This window comes from Eublepharis macularius, chromosome 4 (genome assembly GCF_028583425.1).
Source record: "Eublepharis macularius isolate TG4126 chromosome 4, MPM_Emac_v1.0, whole genome shotgun sequence".
In the NCBI taxonomy this organism is placed as follows: domain Eukaryota; kingdom Metazoa; phylum Chordata; class Lepidosauria; order Squamata; family Eublepharidae; genus Eublepharis; species Eublepharis macularius.
This window is the reverse complement of record NC_072793.1, coordinates 77,684,717-77,702,683: the sequence shown is the minus strand read 5'-3', so window position 1 is coordinate 77,702,683 and position 17,967 is coordinate 77,684,717. Positions and strand designations below refer to the sequence as shown.

The window sequence follows — 17,967 nt, the reverse complement described above, 5'->3', positions numbered from 1 at the left end:
CCTCCTAGCTCTAGCTCTAGCTCAGCCCTTGTGGGGCTCTCCAGTTTAAATGTGGGGGGATTAGATATGGGTGGCAGAATTGCTCCCCTTTTAGGCTTCCCCATGCAAAGACTTCCCCATGTGTTCATTTTAATCTTTTTTTGAAAAAATTCAAACCTTAATTTAATATAATAATACAACACTATAAGCATGCACAAAAAATTAAAAAGAGGTTATATATACTCTAACGTCACTGATGATGCTACTGATTATGACAGCACCCTCACTTGAAATTCCTGATTATTTAAGTTTTGTGCAAAACACAATAAACTGACTCCACAACGGTAAAATTCAAAGAGAGAGCTTGACTGCTAAGAAAATCAGGAATAAGTTATAAGTGGAAAAGCCCTTTTTCAGTCTTGCTGTGCTTTAAAGTTTTTTGTTTCTTTTACACTGATGAATCACACTATCAGTCTGTACTTGGAATTATGTTACTGCTGTATGTTTTTTCCTGCAGATGCTATTTTGAGATAAGAGCAATGCTAAAGCCATTCATTTATGAATCTCAAGTTATAAAGAAATTAACAAAATTAATAAGTACTTGGAATAATAATTATTATTATTATTATTATTGAAACATCAAAATTACAGTTTCTCCTGTGTTGATGTATTATTGGAACTTAAAAGTACTTCTAGTCACACCATCTTTCTTATTAGTGAGATGGTCCCTTGGATCAAACTTTCCAGAATCCTTGTATTGGAAATTTACTTTATGAATAGGGATCCCAGGCTATTGGCGGGCAATTTTCTGGCGGTTTACGGCAGGAGGTTTCCAGCCACCCAGAGATCACCTGCCTCTGGCAGGCACCCTGGGAACAGGCATGGTGCATGTGCTCCTGGCAGATGTAATGACGTCACTTCTGATAGTGATATCACGCTGGCCGCTGGAATGCTTCCGTGCTTCATTTGGGGCTGATGTTGGCAAGAGTACTTCTGCGGCCAACGTGACAACGTTACTTCCGGAAGTGATGTCATCGCGTGGGTGCAAAGAGGAGCATCCCAGTAAGTACCAGTTCCCCGCCTCCTGCCAGGAAGGTGTAGGGACCTGGGAACCCTATTTTTGAAGTATGCTTCATTAATGTTTTCATTTAGCCACACAAGTATTTTTTTACATTTATTTGAATGTTTACAAAAAAAGTAGAATAAAATCTTTACTAATAAGTTTGTGTGAGTTTTGGAAATGGTACTTCCTAGAAAGAGGTTAATTTGTTTATGATTTAAGCATGTTAAGAATAATTTCAAATTCAACATCACCTTTGTGGCCGTTTTCCAAAATGACTGCCATTGCCAAACAAGCCCAGTCTTAACTGGCCCTATACCCTGTTCTTATCAGTTCTATCAAACTCTGCTTTGTATCCAAGGAATATGTTTTCCAGAAAGCTACAACAGTGGGCATTGTGTCAGGAGATCTGTGACTGATTTTTCATTACTCCCTCCCCCAATTGTAGCAGTGAAAGTGGTTAGGCTGATTTTCTAATTTGGTTGGGGAAGTGATGCAAAGGTTGAGGCCATTTTATTCTTTCCTTTCCTTGTGCTATTTGCTGATATAATTCATCTCTGTAAGTTGCTGTTTACTTCTTTTTTTTTGTTTTTTAAATAACTACAAAACACTACACAGCACTACACAAGACTATCACAAGGAAAGGGGAGAGGGAAGGGACAAAGGGGGGTGGAAAAAGAAAAAAAGAAAAAGGGGGGGGGAATGAACTACAAACACTAAACACTACACTTCAATGTTTCCCTTCATACTGTCATAATACAAAAATAGCTCCATAGGATAATGATGGAGTGGTTAATCATACAGAGAATAAACATTTTCAAATTCTGATTAAACGTTCCTCCCCCTTCTAGGTCCCGGACGCAGTTCTCTCTGTGCAACCGCTGTTGCGGTGCTCTCCTCCTCCTCCCCCCCCTCCGGCTCCTCCTTTTCTTCGTTCTCGGTGCAGCAGAGTTCTGGGTTTATATTCTCAAAATCCTTTAGTTGATCTTCTGATAATATCTTATAGGCCTGATCTTTATATCTGAACCATATTCCTTCCGGGAATAACCATTTGTACTTTATTCCATGGTCCCTCAGAAGAGCTGCAAACTTTTTATATTTAAAACGCCGTTTCCGGACTAGAAATGGAACGTCCTTCAAAACCTTGACTTTCAAACCCATAAAGTCCAAATCCGCATTGTATGAGTTATATAGGATGGTGTCCCGAATCTTTTTAGATGAAAAGTCAATAATGATCTCACGAGGCAACTGTCGCTTTGTTGCATATTTTGAAGAAGCCCGACGGACCTCCAAAATGGCGCTTTTAACCTCTTCTTTAGTCGTCCTCGCGGGTATCGCCAATAGTTCCGAGACCACCTCCCACAGATCCTCTTTTTCCTCCTCTTTCACGTTTTGGAGACGCAAAATTGTCTGCGTTCGTTCCATCTGTAGCCCGATCAGCTGGTTCTCAACCAGCTTCAGCTCCTTTTTTGTAGCCTTCACAAGTGACGCACTTTCCAGAGCAGACTTCTCTGCCCCCCCCCGCTGCTGCCTTAATGGTTTTCACTTCGCTTTCAGTTAAGCCCACCCTTTGATCAGTTTCGATCAGCTTGTCAACAAAGGGTTTTATGGCTTCCACCACCGCCCTGCGCACCAACTCTTCGAGCGACTCCCCCTTCAAGGTAGCCGAGATTGACTTACCGAGAGCGGGACTTTGCTTCTTTGCTGCCATTTGGGGGGGGGGCGCCAACAAAATTCTGGAACTCAACGAAGGGGAAGAACGAGTCTTCTTCAGATCAACCTCTCCTTCACAAACGCTTGTAGAACAGAAGGGATTCGCTTGTTTACGGGCTTCCGCCTGTTTCTTTTATTTGCCGTTTCTCGTTGCCCGGCGGCACTCGAGGCGCCACGCACGTCTGCCGGCCTCCATAGGGACAAACGGGCAATTCCCCCCCCCGCATTGATTTCGGGGAGTTCTTCCCGCCGCGTCCCGGACCCTGGCTCCCTCCCTGGGAGTCCTGGGGGCTAATCCTTGCGGATCAGCCGCCCGGTCAGGGTGCCCGGTCGTTTCCTCCCGGACCAGCCGAGAGGAGCGTCCGGCATGGCTGAGAAAACGAAACCGAATAGTTGCTGTTTACTTCTGAGGGACATACGAGTTTGACACAAGATACATCCCCGTTCCTCAAATTGTTTTACTTTGTGTTGGGGAAATGGCAGTGAGAAAGTTTAACACCCCCACTTTCTCTGAAACTTCTCTGATCAAATTAGCAGCCCCCCCCCCAATTTTCTCAGTGTGATATTGTTTAGTTCAAGGTATATATGTTCCCTCCCTTTATCAGCTAATCTATTACTTCCCCAAACAAATTTTATCTGTGCCCAAGAGGGAAGGTAAACCGTTGTCAGATAACTAGTGCAACTAACTGGGCACAATGTGCCATGTACCATGTAAAGTAGTAACCAGACCTAAACGTATATATATGGAGAGAAGGTGGAGAGTGCCCTCAGGTCATAGCTGACTTATGGCAACCCCTAGCAGGGTTTTCATGATAAGAGACTAACAGAGGTGGTTTGCCATTGCCTGCCTTTGCAACCCTGATATTTGTTGGAGGTTTACCATCCAATTACTGTCTAAGGCTGACTCCTGCTTAGCATCTGAGATCTGATGAGATCAGGCTACCTGGGCTATCCAGGTCAGAGTGTACATATATGTGGTTTACAGAGGGGAAAAAAGGCCGTACTTGTCTGGGGAACGTATGCCTGTTCTACAATAATTATGTCATTGCTACTGGGTGACCATACCTTTGTTAGGTTAATGGCTCAATAGTTGGCGGATGGTTCCTTAATGGACACTAATTGTTGGGAAGTGGTATCCTGATAGCTCCATGATCCCTGAGAGAGTGTGTTTGATGAAAGGGCAGGGTTTGAATGGCAGGAAGAGAGAAACAGACAATTGTGAGTTGGCTGATGGAGAAATCCCTTGAGAATGCAGGATCTCTCTGAGGATCTGATATGGGGTAATGAATCTACTGCCGTAGAGGAATGCCTTTTTCCTCCAACAAGCTCTACCTTTAAATTTGTAGATAAAGCAAATGTTACAGAAATACAATAGGGGGTCAGTACTGTCTAATATGAAAGGAAATCAAGCAGAGAGCACTGTGCTAAAACCTCTCTCTGCTTGGAAAAGTGGGGAGTGCACAACTAGCAGCAATCATCCCCTTTAAAAAGTTCAAAACATATTGCATTTTTGAAATAAACATTACAATAGTTTACAAATTGTGTGCCAAAGCACCATAGTGTGGTGAGGGAAACAACAAATTAAAGGCTACTGTGACCCCAAAGCACTCACCCACAGAGAAGGCTGATTGCTACATGTCAGCACAAAGTCATGTTCTGGTCTTGCCTTTTTCCAGCCTCTCTCTCTGGATGATGCTGTTGCATCTTTGCCTCAGCCAAGGCTGGAAATTGGCTTGGCAGTTCTTTAGGTTCTGTGGCGTTCAAAGTGGCAGGCTTTTTGAAAGACAGGCTTGTGTGCTAGCGGTGTACAAATGGAGCCCAGCTGTTGATTTTCAAATTGCTACTTTTAAGAATACCAGCGGGAAGATTGGGTCAAGAAGAAGTGTTTTGTGCATTGGCTTTAATGAAAACCTTGCAAGGCAAGGTACATTCAGTATTTGTGTGGGTTCTAAGAATATTCATATTGGCAGCAGAAGGAAAAATTCACAGTAAGAAATAAATGAAGCTTTTTAAGTTTTCAAAGCATTAGAAGTGCTGAATGAAAACTGATTTTAAAATGTGTATACAAGCAACTCTCTCTCTCTCTGAAAACCAGGTGCCCATCCTGCTGTGCCAATCTTCCATCATACTTTAGAGCAGGGCATCAATTGAGTTGGTGGGCAAAACATATTCACCAGATGCCCATGATCCCCCCCCCAAATGATGGACAATAACATACCTGGAGGTTTTTATAAATGCTGTTTCCCACCCCAACTCCACTGTGCTAACCTTCCTCAGAATCCCATCAATAGGACCTCTTTCAGCTGCCAGTTTCTACCTCCACAAAAGCCTGAACACCAGCTCCAAACAGCCAACCTCCACTCCAAGCCCTTTCCAAAATCCTCTCACATATTAAACTCCACTAGCCTCCTCAAATTGAAAATACCCTCATTATCTCTGTCTTGTTTTCCACTGACCAAAGACCATCCTTTCCTGTTTGATGGGGAATGTTTTCAAATTGTGAGTATTGTTCTCGCCATCTTCCATTAATACTAATGCAAATGGAGGGGAGGAGATTTCAGTCGAGACATACTGTAGGGGCTATTGGACGGTCAAGACCTTTTCTATATTAAGGAAAAATTTTGAAAACTGCTTGATAGTCTGTATGGAGTGGTAAATTGTGTTGGCCCTGGCAGCAACCATATTTTGTCATCCCAGGAATCTTCTTAAGAATATGAGAGCCCTACTGGATCAGACCAGTGTCAGACTAAGATCTGTGAGAATCATGTTGAAATGCATTCTATACTAAAGCTGACAGAGTGACCTTAGGCCAGTCACAGAGAGCCTACCTACCTCAGTGTGAAGATAAAATAAGAACATTAGAACAGGCTTGCTGGATCAGGCCAGTGGTCCATCTAGTCCAGCATCCTGTCTCACACAGTGGCTAACCAGTTGCTATGGAGGGCCAAGAACAGGGCACAGAGGCTCAGGCCTTCCCTTGAAGTTGCCTCCTGGCACATCTATTCAGAGTTTCACTGACTCTGAACGTGGAGGTTCCCTTCAGTCACCATGGCTATATGCCACTGTTATACCTCTCCTCCATGACTCTGTCTAATCCTCTTTTAAAGCAGTCTCTGCCTGTGGCCATTACTACATCCTCTGGCAGTGAATTCCTCATCTTAATCACTCATTGTGAAAAGAAGTATTTCCTTTTGACTGTCCTGAATTTACTGCCCATCACCTTCACTGGAAGCTGTCAAGTTCTAGAATTATGGGAGAGGGAGAAAAAAATCTCTGTCCATCCTTTCTACCCAAAGCATGATTTTATAAATCTCTATCATGTCCTTCCTTAGTTATCTCATTTCAAAACTGAAAAGTCCCAGACTCTTCAGCCTTTCCTCACAGGAACACTGTTCCAACCCCCTAGTCATCTTGGTTGCCCTCTTCTGTACTTTCTTCAGCTCTGCAGTTCTTTTGGAGATATGGAGACCAGAACTGCACACAGTATTCCAAGTGAGGCAGCAGCAGAGAGCTATACCGGGGCATTATAATATTGACCCTTTTATTTTTAACCCCTTTCCTAATAATCCTCAGCATAGAGTTTGCCTTTTCACTGCTGTGGCACACTGAGTTGACACTTTCATTGAGTTATCCACTATGACCGTAACGTCTCTTTCCCTTTCAATCTTAGCAAGTTTAAACATGCACTTAAAGCTGGGATTTTTTTGTTTCAGCAAGCTTCACCTTACGCTTACCTACATTGAACTTCATTTGGCACATTGTAGCCAACTCACCTAATTTATGGAGATCCTCCAGGAGCTCTTCCTGGTCAGTTTTGGTTTTCACCATCCTGAATAGTTTTGTGTCATTTGTAAACTTGGCTACTATACTGTTCACTCCCAGTTGCAAATCATTTATAAACAAATTAATTAACACTGCCCCCAATACCAATATTTGTGGGACCTCACTGCCTACTTTCTGCCATTGCAAGAACTGTTCATTTATTCCTGCTCTTTGATTCCTGTTGTTTAAGCAATTTTTATCCGTAAGAGGACCCGTCCTCTTATTCCATGACTGTTAAGTCTTTGGTGAGATACCTTGTCAAAAGCCTTTTGAACGCTCAAGTAAATTATGTCTACTGGATTGCCCTTGTCTACATGCTTGTTCATTTTCTCAAGGAATGTCAAAAGATTGGTGAGGTAGGACTTGCCTTAAACCATGCTGATTTTCCCTAAGCAGACTTTGTTCCTCTATGTACCTAATAAGTCCATCTTTGTTGTTGATGATGATAATAACAAGTGTGCTTATATACCTATAAGTTCTCTTAATTTCCCCAGGACAGATGTTAGGATAACACTCTTGTAATTACTGGTTTCCTTCTGGACCCTTTTTTAAAAGAACAGTATAACATTTGGTGTTCTCCAATCTTCTGGTACAGTGGCTGATTTTAGTGATAGGTTACATATATGAGTTAGCAGATCAATAAAATCACATTTGAGTTGTTTAACGTCTCTTGGGTGTATGTAGGGGTGCCAGTCCCCCAGCGGGGGCAGGGGATGCCCTGTTTGCTGCCTCCCATCCCCCACCACTCACCTAGCTGGTGGGGAGGGGAAGGAGGGGGAACAGGCATCCTGGGGTGTGCTCCTGGTGTAACGTGACGATGTCACTCCCAGGAGTGACATCATTGCGCAGGCCCCAGGAGCACTCCTGTCATTCTCAGTGGGCTGATTTAGGTGCTCTTGGGGCCTGCATGATGTTGTCACTACCAGAATTGACATCTTTGTGCTGTGCCAGGAGGGCACCTAGAAGATAAGCACTGGGTCCTCCCCTCTCCTGCCAGGAGGGGAATGGGCAACACTAGGTGTATGCCATCAGGACTTGGAAACTTACTGGTTTTTAATTTCCCCAATAAGTTTCAACCTTCATTTCTCATCACCTCAGTTTGATTCAGTTCTTCAGCCCTGCTTCCTGAAAATCATGGCCTTGGCATGGGTATGTGCCACACACTTTCTGCAGTGAACACAGTTGCAAAGAATTTATTGAGCTTCTCTGCTATCTCCCCATCTTCCTTCAGCAGTCCTTTTATTCCTTGGTCATCCAAAGGCCCAACAGCTTCTGTGGCTGGTTTCCTGCTCTGGACATACTTAAAGAAATGTTTATTGCTTGTCTTGATTCTTCTAGTAGTTTGCTCTTCACATGTCTAATTATTAACTTATATTTCTTTTGCCAGATTATATACTCCCTTCTGTTCACCTTCCCACTTTTTAAAAGAAGCCTTTTGCTTTTTGTGGTGCCCTTGGCTTGGCTTGGTAGCCAATCAGGCATTGCCTTAGACTTGGCAGTACTTTTCCTTACCTGGGGAAAGAATTCAACCTGGGTTTCAATTAATGGTACTCAGTCCAGTGGTGGCACAGGTAATGATGGGGGTGCTCTTTCTCCTGTGCTGTCTTTGCTGACTCCCAAGGCAGGATGCAGTATCTCTATAGTCTGTTTTGTTCCCTGGCAACAGAAGTGAAGGTCTGGTGGAAATTGTAAGCCAGTGCAGGTCACACCATTTGCCACCTCCCAATCCATGCAAGCTCCCCCTCCCAGTTTGGTGACCCATGCCTGGAAATTGAACTGGTTCTGATTGCTGTGAGTTGTACTGGTGATCCCAAAGAGTCTTGACAAGACTGTAAGCCCTTATGTTTAACACTCTGTTTAAGAGTGAGCAAGGAAGAGAACCATACAAATTGGAGGTGCAGGAATGATGTTTAATGGGATGAAGGAACAGCCACAGGCTAAACCTCAAGAAAGCAGTTACAAAATACAAACACAAAAATGTGTATTGTATTCAACAAATTTGCTTACAAATTCTACTTTATGTATATATAGGAAAAAAAACAATATAGTGTATACGTGGCTAAAATATGGCAATAGGCACATTTCTACTGGTTTAACAAAATGTAGACATCATCGCAACCACTTGTTTACAAATACAATAACAACCACTTGTTTAACAGATATACTGGGGTGGGGGGAACTCCACAATGTGAGGAGAGTAAGACAAGCTCCCAGGTCTAACGTTTCATAATCTTCAATAATTTTCATAGAACTTCCCCAAACAAGTTTTGTCTGAATAAGGACAAAACTTGTATGTCACCACTTTAACAGATGTGTCTTGCAGCACATAAGCCTCACCACAGTGGTAGTTCTAAGTCTGCACTGATATATCTTCCTATGAAAACTTTGCTTTCAAACACTGTGGTTGCTGGGAAAATGAAAGCAACCCAGTTACCAGATAAACAGTTTGGGTGATAATTACTTGCAGCTGTTTTTTGTAAGGGAATCTGCAGCATTAGATAATGATAATTCCAGTTATGCTGCAAACCTATTCAACATATTTTCAATCATATATTGTTTAAACATGCCTAATTTTGTCCTCCGTGTATATGCTGTAGATGATATACTGGTAACTGGTCCATTGTTTTCAGTGTTATGAAGTTTAATGATATCTAAATCTGCTGCTAGTCTATTATCACTGTGATAGTGTTCCTTTTCAAACAAATTACTTTTTCTTTACTAGGGAATCTGTGATTTCTGTGTTCAGCTTTTATTTTTGCCTACCTTTGAGATGGCAAGATACCATAGATACACCAGTCTTTCACTCTCTTTATTATTGCGTATATTTGCACTGTAAGACATTTATACTGTTAAAGTTCTTAAATATGCTAAATACCACAGTAATGTTTGCTAACTTACGAATTTTCTGCACATATGACTTATTCCTACTTTTCAACTCTGTTAATCTGCTAGCATTGGAATCATGTTGAGATTGTCCCTGTGAAAAAATGGACTTCACATGAACATCTGAATATTAGAGTGAACATTTGGGACTGCAGACTGGTTTTAAAAAGTCTTCCTGTTGACAAATGGCAGGCAAACTGAGAGGAGTAAATCAGCCATTTAGTCAGTTGTTTTCAAGTGAATGGTACTTAATGTTTAGTTATGTAAATGTTTCTAGCGGGCAGAGAATAATGAAGTGGGCAAGCAGGCCACTTTTCAACAGTCCCCAACAGAATAAAAAATGATAACAAATAACCCCCAAACCCATCAAATCAAAATTCCACTAAAAATAAAAATAGTAAGCGGGAGGGGTTGCTGGATATAATGGCACAGGTACATCTTACAGCAATATATCATTCTCAGATCAAAGACTTGCCTATGCAAAGAAAAAAAATTCTCCTTTCTGTGGGGAGGGAAGGAAGGGTCAACGCATATCAAGAGAGCCAAGCACAAAGGTAAAGAGTGAAGGCTGAATACAAGGAAAGAGCAGTGTGCGCTCTTGTACCTTTTTATAGCAATAGGGAGATTGCTATGAGGGGAGTGTTTAAAAAAATCGAAAATTTGCTGATACAAGGGATAGAAATTCCTCATTACCAAAGTGAGGGAAAGAGCACAGGGCAGGGGTTCCCATAGTCGCATTCCAGTTAGCAGAAATTGGAAGGTGTCAACAAAAGCACAGGAAACATTACACACATGAACAAATATGACCTAAATTTTATTGCTGGAAAAAGATCTGGGTAAAAGTAATCCCAAAAGAACTGGGATAAATGTGAGGCACAAACTTATGGCTCTAGAGAATGTGTGAAAGATAGTGTGAATAAACCAAAGCTGTATGGGACCAGAACCAATGCAATAATGCTGTGCAGAATATCCCATAGTTTTAAATAATGTGCTTTATGTTAAAGCAGTAAACTTAAAAGTTTAACTGAGTCTTAATACACATGTTTAAATTTCCCCCCAAACTTTCATTATTTTCAAGAGTGAGAGAGGGAAAATATTTTTCTCTATGGCTTCAAAATTTCCAGAAATTTTACAGCACTAGTTGGGGCATGGTGAAGGAAGAGCTGGGGGAATACTGGAGGGAGGGGACAATATCAGATTGAGGGGGAGTTAGCACCAGAGGAGTGTTGGGGCCAGACGTATATTTCTGGGAAAGGGGAGGTAGGAAATGGTTGGAATGAAACCAAAATGATGGAACAATAGATTGGAATCCTTTCAACCTAACCTTTGCCCTTAAAATTTCATGTGATTTTTGATACATGCTAATAAAGACTGGTGGTAGTTGGTTGTTGGGAAGGGTTCTAGCAGAGGTTCTCCAGGAAGTCTCTGATCTTTGTTAAAAATGTTAAGTATGTACAAGTGGGGGACCTGCAAGAATTTACCAGTGCATCTCATTCCCCCTTCCTCACTGTTTCTTCTTGCCCTTCCCTGAAAATCCTCATAGCCCTTTTTCCTGCTTCCTTTTCTCCTTCTCATCCAATGTCCAATTTATTTTTATCTTTCCCTCATCTTTGAATTTTCCTCCTCGTTTTTCCCTGTCAGCCTGTACCAGAGAAAACTGTGGCCCAGTTGCATGGTTGACAATCCACCAGGACATGCATCTCATTTCCCTCTGTATCCCCTTTGCCACATAATTTCTCTCTGTCTCCCCCTGCCAAACCCCTTATCCTCCCCTTTCTTGGCTTCCTTCTCTCCTTCCTGCCCTCCAACCAACTTTATCTGCCCCCATCTTCAGCTATATTTATATGTCATTTATATATACTTCATTTATACCCCAATTTTCTCTGCGGTGGAGACCCAAAGCAGTTTATATCATTATTCTCTCCAGTTTATTTTCACAGCAACCCTGTGAGGTAGGGTAGGCTAAGAATGTGTAACAGGCCCAAGGTCACTCAGTGAGCTTACACTCTCTAAACATTACACAACATTGGCTTTTGTGGGATGGCTGCTGTTGAACAGTAGCAAGTAGCTGGGTCTGGATGAGTCATGCAAGTTGGGTGGTAGCATGTTGCCCAGTGCCTGGCCTGCCTGGCCTGGCCTCGATAACCGTCACTCATAAGCTAAAACAGCCCTGAAAAAGGCCCTTACCTTACCTCTGTCCCTGCCCTTTACTGACAGAAACCAAGGTTAAAGATGGTAATACTTTTATGGTTGCCCAGCAACAGCCGCTGAGGGCATTCATTTCTTAAAGCTACAGGTGCTGCTTCTATTATTTGGGTGTGTTTTAACCCCCTATTTTTTTTTTAAGATTTCAGTTTTTTTCTGCAAATCTAGGGCATTTTTCAAGTTTGTAGAAACGTTGGTCTTGTCTGCCTATGGATTTAGGTATCTGTAGTAATCTTTGGATTTAAGTGTCTGCAGATGGAGCCATGTTGAACGTTAGATATATGGAGAAACTTACCAATGTGTCAATTTTCACAATAATGACATGTAAGCTGGGTAACTTTGCCTCCATTTACAGCATTACTGCACTAGAAATGAAGGCTCAGTGAAAATGAAGCTACCTGCCCAGCTTCACATAGATCCTCACAGCTGCTACACCTGCAGGCCACAGATTCTTGATACAGTGATCTTGTTAGTGCAGGCAAAGTGACCCATTTAACTGTGACAACTGTCAATCAAGAATGTATCCACATGAGTAAATTCTTCTTTTTTGATTGGTGTCTTGTTTAAAAGAGGCATCTGTCTTTAGGAAATGGTAGGGTTAGCTTTCTCCTTTGAGGAGTTGTTTACATACAGCTGAGTTGATGGTGCTTCCACTCAATGTATTTTTTGTTTAACGAGGGAACTGGTTTGGCAAGATTTTATATTTGTTTTGGGGCTAAGTGGAGGAATGGTATTGCCTTTAGTTCTATAACTAGCCTTTTGGTTTAAGAAAATATTTTCAGTACAAGTGACTTTGTGCATTTTGGATTAAACGCAAAGCCCAGTTCATAGAGCCCTGAAATATTGGGTAAGGGTAGATGGTCTATTTTTTATCCACGTAGTAGAAGCTGCATTTGGATGTAACAAGCAAAATCGTGGAAATTTATACCCATAGTTTATCCTGATTGCAATCCTGATCTATAGGCATGAAATAGACTATAGTTAGTGGTTCAGAAGTTACAACAAACTATGGCTTGTTGTGAACTGAGAAGTTTTCAATATCTGTGCTGATGTGGGAGGAGTTAAAGTTGTCATGCTCCAGGTGGGACCTGGAGATCTCCTGGAATTACAACTGGTCTCCAGGCCACAGAGATCAGTTCCCTGGAAGAAAGTGGCTGCTTTGGAGGATGGGCTAGATGGCATTATACCCCGCTGAGGGTCTTCCCCTCCCCAAACCCCACCCTGCCCAAGGTTCCACCTCCAAATCTCTAGGAATTTCCCAACCTGGAGTTGGCAACCCTCACAGAAATGGAGATGAAGGATTATGACAGTCAGAAGACTTCAAAGGTTCATACTTGTAAAGCGGTTCTTGCTTTCTTGTAATGTAAGCTTGCTCTCTGACCTGTTGGCAGGGAGGCCCTGAATTAACAAAGCAATTTTTTTGGCTGCTGTAAATATATCAATTGTAAATCCAGTGTGATTATGCTTTTGTATTTTAAATCCAAGACAATGTAATTTTTTCTTAATGTTTTGAAATTGGGTAGAATTATATATATTAGGTCTCATGTAGACTTTACAAGCCCACTTTCAGTATTTTCAGATACTGATCTCAGCTCAGCAAAGAACTTATTCATGTATTCTTAATGCATATTTCACATAGTTGCATAGAAGGCATGTACTTCAGCATAGTTCTTAAAAGCGTACTTCAATTACAGTTTTCAGATGTGATATGGACAGCTGCGTATGCCAGATAAAAACTTGTGAACATTTGAGATAGATGGCAGGATTGAGAGAGTGATTTTGTATGAATTGTTCTGTTATATTTTGTCAGTCTGTTTTTTAGTTCTTGAAAATAAAGTCAAACTGATCAATGTTCACTGCTTTCTCTTTTTGTCTCCAGCATCAAGCGGTGCCCTGAGCCACCTGAGGCAGCTGGAGATAAGGACCAGCGAACTGTGACTATCAATCCTTGTCACATGGGAAAGGCATTCAAAGTCATGAATGAATTAAGGAGGTACTTCTATGAGTTCTGTTTGCACCATCTTGCACATATCACATATTTGTTAGTTGGAACTGGTTGGCTGGCATTTATGCTTGAGTTTTAATTAACAAATAGAAACAAAAGGCCGATTAAAGCATTTCCTTTTGAGGCATGATTGTTCCAGTAGCATTTAAAGTTCCACACAACACAGGCATTTTCCACATCAGGATTGCCCCTTTATTGGGGCCGCTGAAGTTGGTGTGGAAGGAATTTCTGTGGTTCAGATGATCCCGTCACTGGAGAACTTTGCTGGTCTGATACAGAAGCCAGCCGTGGGGGGCGGGGGGAGGGGATGGCAAGCAAGTTACAAAGAAAATATCTGCAGCGGGCTAGAGCTGTTCTCAATACTTTCAGTTCCTGGGGTGTGTGTGTGTGTGTGTGTGAGAGAGAGAGAGAGAGAGAGTGTGTAATCAGGTTATGTAGAATATTTTTGCTTACTTTCTTTGCATTGTATTAGCCCCCTCCCCTCCATTAAGATTTTTAGACCTTTTTGGCCTCTTACTTGGTTTCATCTGGTTTTACCTTTTAACTTCCATGACTGTTCAAATTCATCATTCATGAGTGCTATGTTCTCTGTTAAATTTTTTTATTGTGAGCCATTTTGGAGTTTATGTTTAAGTGGCATATGATATATTTTTTATTTTACTTAATCTGTAAGCCACCTTTCTCCTCAGTGGGGACACAAAGCCACTTACTTCATTTTCTTCTCCTCCATTTTAGCTTCACAAATAACTCTGTAAGGAAGGTTAGGCTGAGAGTGTGACTGGCCCAAAGTCACCCAGCAAGCTTCCATGGGCAGTGTGGGGATTCAAACCTCCCAGGTCTTAGTCTGGCACTCATGGCCACTGCACCATACTGAGTGAACATTTTTGGTATGAATCACAATGACTTACAAATCATTTAATAGAAAATAACAGTACCGTGATCAGTTTGGAGATTTTTGCATTTTATGTCCTTTGCAAATGACTGTTGCTTCTAGGCTTATAAAAAAACACCAACCTCACTCCTACTAGTTTCTTCAAAATGTTTTTTCATTAACATAAGCTGTCCTCAGATAAAATGGCTTCAATGCACTTTTCTTTTAACTTGGCACAAATCTCCACATAATCATGGTTTCCAGCATGGGAAACCTATTTAAAAACCAATAATGGAATATTACACCTACACCTAATTGCAGAGAGAGAAAAAATTGCCAGGGTGCCACTTGATTCTGCTTGACTGTCAGCCCTCCTACGTACCAATTAAAATGTTCACGTTAGCTTGGAGAACATGCCATCATGCCTTCTGCCAAATGTATGATGGTTGGATTCCGATATTATTTTGTGTTTAAGCATCGTGAAGCCTTGACTGGTCCATATTTTTGAATTTATACCTTGCCTGGTTTAAAGAGGTTTACAGTCAATTGTAGATAAAAACATAACTGCACAGTCAATGTAAGAACAACATAAAGAAATGGAGATGCCAATAGAACAACAAACAATTAAGCAGAAGAACATTTCTTTGAAAAAAGTCCACCAAAACTCTGTCCACCAAAACGCTTGTCCACAAAAGGGACAACTTTGCAAGCCCTACAAAACTGTAGTAATGAAGGTGCTTTCAGTACATCTACTAGCTGTCAGTTTCAAAGCATGGTAATTGCTAATGAAAAGTTACATACCTTTGCCATAGGTGTCTACACCTGGCAAAAAGCAGGCTTGTTTGAAAGGGCTTGTTGGACAGACTTCTGTAGGAGCTTGTATCACATGAAGCAGTGAAAGTGCAGGATGTGATACCTAAAAACAATTGTCCTATAAGAACTAATATTCATTTTTGTGATTAAGAAAGGTATACATGTACGTGGCTGACAATATATAATCTTTCCATAGAACTACATCTAATGGCACACCTGTCCAGTGTGTATTGTTTAAAAATCTGTGAATTTTTTTCTTGTCTCTGTTGGGTCAGTGCTGTCAGAGTATGGTCTGAAAATGTGTTAAAGATAATTGCTACATAATGAGATGTAATTTCGTATAAACAAGCGTATGTGTTTATGTACACATACACAACTCTGTTTGATTGCACAAAAGCCTTATATATAGACTAGGGGTGTGCAGGGCCAGGGTGATTCGGGTTTCCCGATTCGGAATACCCAAATCGGGAAAAGATTTGGAATAAAGGGAATTCCGAAGTGGCAAGCCGCATCAGGATACCTGATTCAGGAAGATTCGGGTTTGCTTCTTAAAGATTCGGCCGTTGTTTTCAATGGGGAACATGCTCCTGGCTTTATGGGAGCCTGGGGGGGGCGGGCGGCATTTTCTTTACGAAGCAAAACAAACTTGGTGGGGACCTTCTAACTCTCCTCTAACGACCCCCCAAGTTTCAGAACGGTTGGACTTCGGGGGGCCATGTTATGGTTCCCCAAAAAGGTGCCCCCCCTCCTCCACTCTCCATTATTCCCTATGGGGAAAAACAAGGGGGCTTTCTAGGTGGCTTGGAGTGGCATTTTGCAAGCAAAATGCACCCAGTTTTCAGGAGACCTGATTCTACCTCTCCTCCCACCCTCCCCCAAGTTTCAGGGAGATTGCACTTTGAAAGAATGTGCCCTTATCCTCCTCTACTCTCCACTATTCCCTATGGGGAAAAACAAAGGGGCTTTCTAGGTGGCTTGGGGTGGTATTTTGCAAACAAAATGCACCCACTGTTCAGGTGACCTGCTCCTACCTGTCCTACCATGCCCTCCCCAAGTTTCAGGGAGATAGCACTTTGGAGGGCCATGTTACGCCCCCCCCCAAAAGTGGTTCTCCCACCACACCATTTTATTTCTTCTGTGGGGAAGACTCCCACACAGCAGAAACACATAGATTGTGGCTGCCAATGGCTGCAGCCACAGCATGGCTACACTACACACACCCCAAGCAGCTCTCAGAACCAAACTCCCCCTCCCACAAAAAACTAACCACCCCTGCAGTAACTGTCCAGCTACTCTCCATTGGTTTCTGTTGTAGGAATATCTAGACTTCCACAGCAGGGACCCATGGAATGTGACATCCATGGCCACAGACGTAATCCCCCTTTCAATCTACCCCCCCAACAGCCCCACAGACTCAAAGATGCGCACCCGGAAGCCCCCCCCCCCTGAGCAGGCTGGTCAGCCACTCCCCATTGCTCCCTATGATGGGAACTTTTAAACTGTCTTTCCCAGGGCAATTATGCACAGGCCAGGGGTGCCACAGTGGAGGGCACACTTCTGAGTGCAAGCTCGTCCCAGGGAAAGCACACCTGAACCACAGACACACTCCCCAAGTTCCCCCACCACCCCCAGAGCAGGCTGGCCAGCCACTCCCCATTGTTCCCTATGATGGGAACTAACCTTCACACCAGAGAATAACACACAAACACACATTGAATAAAGTTCAAAAATATTCTTTAATTTTCAGTTAGAGCTTTAAAGGCACACTAGTCTGACACATCACAACAGTCTCCCACACAATAGTACCTCAGCTTACTTCAAACCAGAGTATCACAAAAACACACAAAACCACTGTATTTCTTTCTTGGCTTTAAGTTACACAGCATGAAGGAACAACACAAGACATCACAACAGTCTCCCACACAATAGTACCACATATTACTTCAAACCAGAGAATCTGTCAGTTCTAAGGTCCTTATGCTATGGTAGACAAACCTCTGGATCCCCACATCAAGCCCACTGAAGTTCTGGGTTGAAAGGCTTTATTCCAAAAAATAAGCATTGTCCATAGAAAAGATCCTAAGTTGACCAAGAGGTCGGAAGGAATAAATAAAAGGCAAAAGACCTGTGGTAAAAGGGATCTTCCCCCTTCCCATCGTATTAGCATATCAGTGGCGGGAAAAATCCAGACAGAAATCTCAGGGGAAAATACATGAAGACAGTAAATCAAAACAAGTCTGGCGCTCACACCTGTGGCCAAGGCCACAGTGCTGACTGAGACAGTCTCAGAAGAGATAACAGTTTTCCCAAGCCTGTGAAAGGAAGTTAGGTTAAAACAACTGCAATATAACATCAAGGCACAGCAAAGTCATTTGGCAATCAATGCACAGCTATGGTACAACAACTCAGTGGCATGAATGGGGCCCATTCATGACAGAATCACAAAAGCACACACACAGTTTCTTTCCAAAACAGTTTATTTCTTGGCACACCATGAAGGCAAGCATCCATTCCTCCCAAACCAAAATGACAGGGGGGACACTCTTGCAACTTAGTCCAGCAGAACCATTGTCATTTCCTGTAGCTGGACTTTCAGTTCAGCCAGTGGGGAAACAC

At 42.3% G+C, this 17,967-nt stretch overlaps 1 protein-coding gene across 2 annotated transcripts in view; it reads left to right on the top strand.

Moving 5' to 3' along the window:
• KLHL3 (kelch like family member 3) overlaps positions 1–17,967 on the top strand; it is a 73,314-nt gene that overhangs the window by 10,980 nt on the left and 44,367 nt on the right. For both annotated transcript variants that reach the window (XM_054977240.1, XM_054977239.1), the window contains exon 2: positions 13,542–13,655. In XM_054977240.1, coding sequence (XP_054833215.1) covers positions 13,618–13,655 — 38 coding nt within the window. In that variant the 5' untranslated portion in view covers positions 13,542–13,617. The remainder of the gene's footprint in view (positions 1–13,541; positions 13,656–17,967) is intronic.